Source organism: Bos taurus, chromosome 7 (genome assembly GCF_002263795.3).
Source record: "Bos taurus isolate L1 Dominette 01449 registration number 42190680 breed Hereford chromosome 7, ARS-UCD2.0, whole genome shotgun sequence".
NCBI lineage: Eukaryota > Metazoa > Chordata > Mammalia > Artiodactyla > Bovidae > Bos > Bos taurus.
Genome location: NC_037334.1, coordinates 18704489 through 18712761, shown reverse-complemented (window position 1 = coordinate 18712761; position 8273 = coordinate 18704489). Strand labels below are relative to the sequence as shown.

The 8273-nt window shown below is 54.6% G+C and overlaps 1 protein-coding gene across 1 annotated transcript in view; it reads right to left on the bottom strand.

Moving 5' to 3' along the window:
* Positions 1–939: 939 nt before the first annotated feature.
* Positions 940–8273, bottom strand: part of SAFB2 (scaffold attachment factor B2) — a 28896-nt gene continuing 21562 nt past the window's right edge. The window contains exons 14-21 of the mRNA NM_001256554.1: positions 7762–7898; positions 6465–6755; positions 5412–5552; positions 4269–4311; positions 3267–3397; positions 1737–1849; positions 1549–1615; positions 940–1319 (exon numbers count right to left, since the gene is read on the bottom strand). Coding sequence (NP_001243483.1) covers positions 1175–1319; positions 1549–1615; positions 1737–1849; positions 3267–3397; positions 4269–4311; positions 5412–5552; positions 6465–6755; positions 7762–7898 — 1068 coding nt within the window. The 3' untranslated portion in view covers positions 940–1174. The remainder of the gene's footprint in view (positions 1320–1548; positions 1616–1736; positions 1850–3266; positions 3398–4268; positions 4312–5411; positions 5553–6464; positions 6756–7761; positions 7899–8273) is intronic.

The following is an 8273-nucleotide window of genomic DNA, read 5'->3' as shown; positions in this document are numbered from 1 at the left end:
GGGAGGGGAAGGAGGGAATCATGTTCCCAGCAGGCTGCACACAGGTTAACTCATCACTCGCCAGTCCAGACCACACAGGTCCAGGGCTGGGACTCAGGGAGGCAGCTCTCCCTCTCGCCCCCAAGCCCTGCACAGGCCCCCCAGGGTCAGCCTTATGGCCACCAGGTCATCTCATCCCTGAGAAGGGCAGGGCCAGCGATCCTTCCAGAGACACGCCTCACTGTGGTGTCACACCGCAGGGGCCTAGATGGAGCTGGGAGAAGCTCGTGAACAACCCCTTTGGCATCAGGGGTTTTCAATGAAGGTTGCTGCTGTGAGTGTGCTATGTCATGTCCAATTCTTTGAGACCCCATGGACTGTAGCCCGCCAGACTCCTCTGTCCATGGGATTTCCCACGCAAGAATACTGTAGTGGGTTGCCATTTCCTTCTCCAGGGGATCTTCCCAACCCAGGGATCGAACCTGTGTCTCCTGAATTCCAGGCAGATTCTTTATCACTGCGTTGCCAGGGAAGCCCTTAATTAAGATCACTGCTATTTATAATCACAAATGAGATTTCACCTATGAACTTGCATTTCCAGGAAAACGGGTGGATCCAGTACCGCTGAGCTTGTGCCAAGCAAGGGTTGCCCAACCCCGCCGCTCAGCCAGACCCACAAATCGCACAGAACTGTCAGGTAAAGTGACTGGTCCCAGGGGTCCCGGATGAACACTCCCTCCCCATTGGTGAAGAATTCCTAATTCCTTCCCAGCTCTGCCACCTAAGGGCTCTAGGACTCTCGTGAGCAGTCTGACCCCTGCACCCATTTCCTTCTCTGTAAGATGGGGACAGGAGCTGTGAGAATTCAGGAATGTGAGCCGGCCTCTGCTTTCCGAACAGTGATGCCGCTGAGGGCTGACCCTGTTCTCTGCTCTGTAATCACCGATACATATACACGGGTGAGAACCATAAACTTTTATTAATGGAAAATGGAATGCCTCATTAACAGAAACCTTGTCTTAAAAATGGCAGAACACATTTATTAAAAAAAAAAGTGAATTCACATTGGATTGAGCTACAACACGGTGGCAGGATTTGCTTTTGCTTCTTAAAAGATTCCACAAGTTCAAGGTAACTCCGCTAAGAGTTCAACAGTACGTCTGTCCGCCTACCAGGACGCGTGGACGGGTGGGGTCTAGTAGCTGCGGGTGAAGTGGGGGTACTGGTGGGGGTGGGGGTCTCTGTCGCCCCGGTCCTGGCCAGCCAGTCCGTCGCTGTCGAGGCCTCCGGCAGGCACCACATCACCTTGGGTGTGCCCGCTGTGTGCAAAGCCGCCTCGCCTAGGAACAAAGGCACGCGTGTGTTCTCACCGTGTCACCTCGCAACAGCAGGCTCAGAGCCCCCTGGCTTTTTCCAGAGGAGAAAATTCATAACCACAGGTTGCCTTCTGGGGAGGGCTGCTATGGGAGTGTTTTCAAAACACTCAACCAGAAAGCTGATCAAGGATGCAGAAAGTGAGAGGAACTGAGGAGCGAGAAGAAATCAGCTTTATGGGCAGATAAAACTTACCCCGATATTCCGCCCCGATCTGCCATGTGCCCGGGGCCCGAGGGTCCAGACAGGCCCCTCTCACCACCTGGAAGAGAAGGAAGAGTCTGCTAACACTCCCTTCTCAGAAACCCTAGGAAAGCTGGCGGAACCCTGGCCGCCCCTGCCCAGAAGCCCTACCAGACCTGCAGGCGGGGGTCAGCCAATACCTTGCCACCGAGAGTGCTCCCGGCCTGCTGTGTCCGTGTCCACTGTGCCCGGCCAGGTGCGCTCCTGATGTTCCTCCAGCCTCTGGCTGTGCTCCGACCAGTCACGGCCACCTCTTTGCCAAAACAAAAGGCAGACACACAAAGGTCCCACTATGCTTCCAGGGAGAGGTTGTGGCTGTGGCTGGGCGATTGTGCCCTCCTGTCAAGAGTTTCTGAGAGAAGTGGGCAAAGAACAGGAAGCGACACTTCCCCAGAGAAACACATGTGGCCAGTAAGCACATGAGTAGGTCTTCAGCACAGCTAATGTCACAACCACCTCACCCGTCAGGATGGCTACTATCAAAAAGACAGACGACGGTGTCAAGTGCAGGTGAGGACGTGCAGACACAGGGATCCTCACACCGGGCTGCTGGCAATGTGAAACAGTACAGCCCCATTGGAAAATAGCACAGTGGTCCCTTGAAACGTTAAATGTAGAACGGCCATGTGACCCAGCGATTCCACTCCAAGGTGTATGAGACCGGTAAACCTGCATTTACACAAAAACTTGTACACCAACCACCCCAAAGTGGAGACCACCAAAGTGTCCATCAACTAACTCATGAACAGATACAAAAAATGTGGTCCCTCCATAAACTGTGAGATTCATCAGCCTGGAAAAGGAGAAAAGCCCTGACATTCTCTCCAACACGGATGCACCTTGAGGACATGATGCTCACTGAGAGAAGCAGACACAGACAGACAGTGTGTGATTCTACTGATGGGAAACATCTAGAACAGACCAATCCAGAGAGAGAGAAAGTGGGTTAGTGGTTGCCAGGGAGATGGGGAGGGTCTGCTGATGGGGGCTTCTTTGGGGGGTGATGTAAATGCTCTGAAATGGGTCGTAGGGATGGACGCATGGCTCCATGGATCAACTGAAAGCCATCCAACTGCGCTGTCGACAACGAACTGCACAGTGCACCTTCAAACAGCTGTTTCAGACAGAAACCCTGGGAACTGACGATCCAAACCCAGTCCCCATGTGCAGGTGCAGCCACCTGGCCCCAGGCTGTGTGATGGCCGCCCAGTCCCACGGTGACGCGGCTCCACACAGCCTGCTGCCAGAGCACGAACTCACCCCTTTACACTGAAGACTGTGGCTGAACAGCCTAAGAGAACTCGGTGTTAAGCAGGTCACTATCTATCCAACTGGCACCCTAGTCTCTGATCAACATCCGAAACACCCCTAGAGATGTGGCAGAGACTTCTGGTGATTGTGACACCAGCCTGACAAGACACCTAGACAACTCTGGAGCACAGGGCCGAGTGAAGCTTCTCTACTGTTGACAGGGGACAAGCCTTAGACAGCCTCAGGGCTACCTGCTTCAGCAGCCAGGGCCTGCGATAGGGACCTTCACACCTAGGGCTGACACTGTTCCGGGTGACCTGGCGGGCACATACACCTGGATCCCTTGCACAGAAGCCAAGCTGGGACCAAGTGAGGGCAGTGATGCCCCCAGGGAGGCTTGGCATGGCCTGCCCGCTAACCTGGGTGGAGGTGGCGGCCCCCGGCCCTCGCTCATCCTCTTGTCGGAGCCGTAGCCGCCCCAGCCGTCTCGGGAGTCGCGGGCGTGGCGCTCTGGTGGTCCTCCATGGCTGTGGCGCTCGTCTGAGTAGTGCTGGAAGGCCAAGAGGGACAGGGCGACTCCAGCCTCACGGTTCCTGGATAGGCCTGTGGCAGGCCCACCCTCTGGGTCTGGTCAACCTGCAGACCCTGCCACCCAAGAGGACATGCCCAGGCCCTTTCTGACACTTCTTGATCCCTTCCTCACTTGAGAACCCTGAGGACCCCTAACGCTCTATCACTGATGCACATGAAGGACCAGCAGAGGGCCCCTGACCCTGTGAGCATGGAGAGTCCCAGGCTCTGGGTCCACCAAGGCATCACTCAGACCTGTCTTCCCTGAAGACGACAAACACCTGCACCTTGCTGGTGACAGGAAGCTCCCCCTACACCACTAGGGCAGGCCAGCGCCCTCAGACCCCTAGCTCAGTACTGTGGAGGCCTGGAAGCCAGCAATGCTGCTGGGAGTGGTTCAATGCCCCTGGCCAACCAAGTCAGTGCTCTGGAAGCAAGAGATCTTGGGAGCAAGAGACGCTATGTATTCTTTCACCACCCCCTCTGCCCCCTGACCCCATTTAAACAGCCACAACTCTGACACTGCCACCACCTTTCTCATGGGGGTGGCATCAGCTCTCCTCTGAGCTGACACCCTAGGGTACCTGCAGGCCCTCAGACAGAGGCACCCACCCCAGTACCTGACAGGGATGCCCTAAAACACAGGCTTAATGACCCCGGCAGGCTGCTAAGCCCCTGTTTGGGACATCCCATGTGTCTAGACTGGAAGGCATTCTACACAAGCAGACAATCAATCCTCTTTATTCACTTCCCATTGAATAAGATGAACAAGCCCTATGTATTTAATGTCCATGTCTGCCCACTGCACAGAAGCAGCCATGCTCCCAGCCTGAGGTCTGGCTTTTACTCACCTGCCCATCTCGCTCTCCCATCACTGATCTTGAACCTTCCCTCCTGCAAAACACAAGTATCTCATTCCAGTGGCAGCTGACAGCTCTCTCTGATACCGCTGCAGACCACACGGAAGAGTCCAACAACTGGGGTACTTATCCTCTTTCACCACATGAGAACAGTTAATTGACTGACAGGCCTGAAAAAAGAGCTGGCTGGCAGCTCCCTGGGGGTAGGAGTGAAGTCGGAGCCTAAGAAAGTGGGGAGGAAGGTTTTACTGAACTAAAGTCCCTCACAGGGGTCTCAAAAGTAGAGATCCAACCCACGAAGCCAATGCCAAATTAATCTGTGGCCTGTTGACAAACTGGGTAATAAGAAAGCCTTGGTGGTCTTAACCTCTGGTATGATCTAACCCATGTGACTAACACATCGGAAACCAAGTCCGGCCATGATTAAATAAATGAGTGGTGTCTCAGCCTGTCTTCACCCCCATCTCCCTTCGCTCATGGAGGAGCTAATGAGCAGTGAAATGGCTCAAGGATATGCAGCCTGGGCAAGCGCAATGAGAAACTTAAAGAAAGAATGCTTAAACTGGAAAACCAAGGGCTGCCTTTCTAATAAATGAGATAGTCTTCATTAAAGAGGCACTGGCAAAAAAAATTACACCCCCAGACCCTTAAAACACAAAGCAGGCCTGAGAGGGCCACTGCCACACCCTGCAGTCAGCCCCCTTGGTGCCCGCTGGCTCGGGCCCCATGTAGGTCAGTGACCCCTGCAGATGGCTCCAGTGGGTCACGGCCTTTCTCTAAACCACTTCCTCATCCTTAAGAACAAGGAGGCTGGGCCATGCCCTCCCCTCCTCAAAGACCTGTGCTCCAGTGCAACTCCTGCTGGGGGAGGGACAAGAAGGAAGAGTGGCCACGGAGACCCCAGGGAGCTTTGCAACCCAGAGCCTGGGACCCGCCCATTGTAAGAGGACAGTGCACGAAACATACACCATGAGGCCTTCCCCAGAGTCAAAGAGAAAATGCCCTAAGGGACCACTGATTCCCACATCCCGATCAAGGGTCTGTCTCTAAATCCCACGTGTGGCGGTCACTAGGAACCTCCAGTATGAGAAGAGATGGAGACCCACCCCTGCTGGAGAGGGGTGGGGCACTGACCTGTCAGCTACATGCTCCTGGTACCGGCCCCGGTCACGGTAGTCGAAGTGGTGGAAACGGTGATCAGGCCGAGGGAAGTCCGGGCGGTACCTGTCCTCCATGGCCATGCGCTTTCCTTCTGGCCAATAGGCGTCATCTCGCCTGTTTTTCATTTTTAAAAAGATGCAAATTTCACTTATGAGAGAATGAGCAGAAAAAAAAAGAGGGTGGAGGTGGAAGGCTCTCTCCAGACACAGTATCGTTTAAAATGTCCTGCAGGGCTAATCTCTAAACATTCAGTCATTATCGCTTTGACTTGATATATTAAAAACCCCAAACTACCAAAAGGCACCCTGGCATTCTCATTTGACAGTCCTGAAAGAAGAACCACTGTGAACTAATTGTATCACAAGGATGTTAATACCTTGATCCCAAGGTATTGAGCTCCCACAAGAGCTCAAATGCAAGTGAAATGAAATATTTGATTCTCCAGAAACAACATTCTGAGTTACCACATTTCCAACTCGTTGTCTATGGTAACCCGAACTTCCCTCCGCGCTTTTCAGAAGCAAAGGGAATTAGATCGGGTGACAGCGAACTACACACAATTTGGGATGGTCTCCAATTATCTTCTTCCTGATTTTTACTAAAAAATTAGGCTCAAAGGTGGTGGGGTGATGGGAGACCGTCAGTTAAGCAGCTCAGAGAAGGCGGAGAGAGAGAAACCTCCTTTCTTAGAGGAAGGCAACCTACTTTTCCACAGCACCGACTCTGTGCCTCCCACTCCAGGAGGACATGTGAGCCCGAAGGAGATGGCAGGGAACACAGCCTAACACTTGCCTGCCTGTCTCCTCCCCACTAGACAGTGTCAAGCTCCCCCAGGAACCACAGCGCCAACGAAAGGACTGCCAAGGCAAGAGCATCACCAAGCCTCCAGCAAGTGGCAGCTCTGGAGATACTCTACTAGCTGCGGAGGCGGCAGCTACGAGCTCTGCCCAGGTGTCCATCTTCAGCATTCCCGACTCCCCACACCAAGGTGGCCGCAGCCACTCCCCACTCTGACTGCGGCCTTACCGCCCAATGTCGTAGGGCCTCCTGACCACCGACCGCCGCTCCTGCTCATAGCGTAGCTGCTCCTGCTGGTGCCGCAGCTCCTCACGCTCCCGCTGGATACGTTCCTGCTCACGCCGGCGCTCCCGCTCCACGCGCTCCCGCTCCCGCTCCAGCCGTTCGCGCTCCAGGCGCTCCCGCTCGAGGCGCTGCCACTGGCGGTCAAGCTGCTCGCGTTCCCGCTCCAGCCGCGCCTTCTCCTTGCCCTCGTGGAAGGCCTCCAGGCGCTGCTCCCGCTCCCGCTGCTCACGCTCTCTGCAGACACAGGAAGGCCACCCTGACTTTCCCACATGGTGGCGCCCAGTCCACATGGTGGCACTGAGGTCCTCGGAGGGAGCCTGGACACATCAAGCTCCTGGATGTGACCTGGCTACCCCCTCACAGGCTCCAACCTGCCCCTTGAACGGCTCTGATTGTCCAGAAACCCCAAACTCCATCCTTTCCCCTTCTCCAACTAGCAAAACCAGGGTGAGCTGGGAGGGAGGGATGATGGCGAGTGGACACAGAGCCTCAGGTCCAGACCAGTAGGACCTGCTCAAAGAGCACCAGAATGAAACCACAGGTAAACAAGGGCAGAAAAGTAAAAAAAAGCAAAGGATAACCACTACCCTGAAGTTCCTGAGCAGATAAAACCCTGGAGACACGGATGACAGCCACTCTCCCTGAGACGCAACTCATGCTCCTTTTTGTCACCCCTTCCCTCTCCGAGGGTGTACGTTTAACATATGGCATTTTGAAAGGGACCTAAGACGGTGTGGGGACAGGAGAAAGCCAGGCACCAGTGAAAGAATCACAGGTCTTGCCCCTTGGCCACCACACATAGGAGCTGGTGAGGGAGCTGGATATGCCCCCCTGCTCTCCTCACTCGCTCCCAGGGCGCCAGGGAAGGCTCTACACCAAGGGCAAGCCAGCTGGAAGTGAAACATCTTCAAATGGGTCAAGAAACTCTGACTTTCTAAAGCCCACATGCAGAAGCTAAAGTCACACTATTTTAGAAAAGCAAACTGGAGAAGCTGGTGATCTTCGACCCCAGAGACCCTCCTCTGTCAAAGCCACAGGTGGCCTGGGTATGCGTGCTACCTGGGCCAGGGCACAACTTCAGCCAGAGGAGATGCTGCTGAGCAGAAACAGCCTTGGATGACTATGCTGGGACGACTACGTCACGGGATGGGCGGGTGCAGCACGGACAGCAGGAGGCCAGCAAGCCCAGGCGGCTGGCTCGGGAGGAAGGGCAATCCCCCCGAGAAGAGACCCCACTCACCGCCGCCTCTCTGTCTCTCGGATCTCCCGCTCCCGCTGCCTCTGGCGCTCTCGCTCCCTCTGTTCTTTGATTTTATCAAACGACAGGATGTCTCTCTTCTCTTTGCTTTCCGACTTGCGATCCTGACTCTTTGAGCTCTGTTGACCAAAACTGGCTTATGAATGTCAGGGAACTGATGATGACAAATATACGAGGCAAGTGAAATTAGCATGTCTGGACTAGACTAAGAACCTTGGGTCCCCTGGGGTTTACAGGGAGGCCCCAGCACGGGTTGCCTCACACTGCCTGAGTTTGGGTGCTACAGCCTTGCTTTCAAATCTTGCAAAGGGCATTAATGAAAGAGAAGGAGTAGGGTAAAACCTCAGCAAGCAGTTTCTCTGGAATCGCAGAGCCAAGCTCTCTGCATTATCTGCAACAAAACCAGGCTCCCCAGAGGCATAGGGCAGGCGCACAAGCCAGGGCAGCAATCACTCTGCTCGGTGGGGTCACCCTTCGACTGCTGGTTCAGGGCT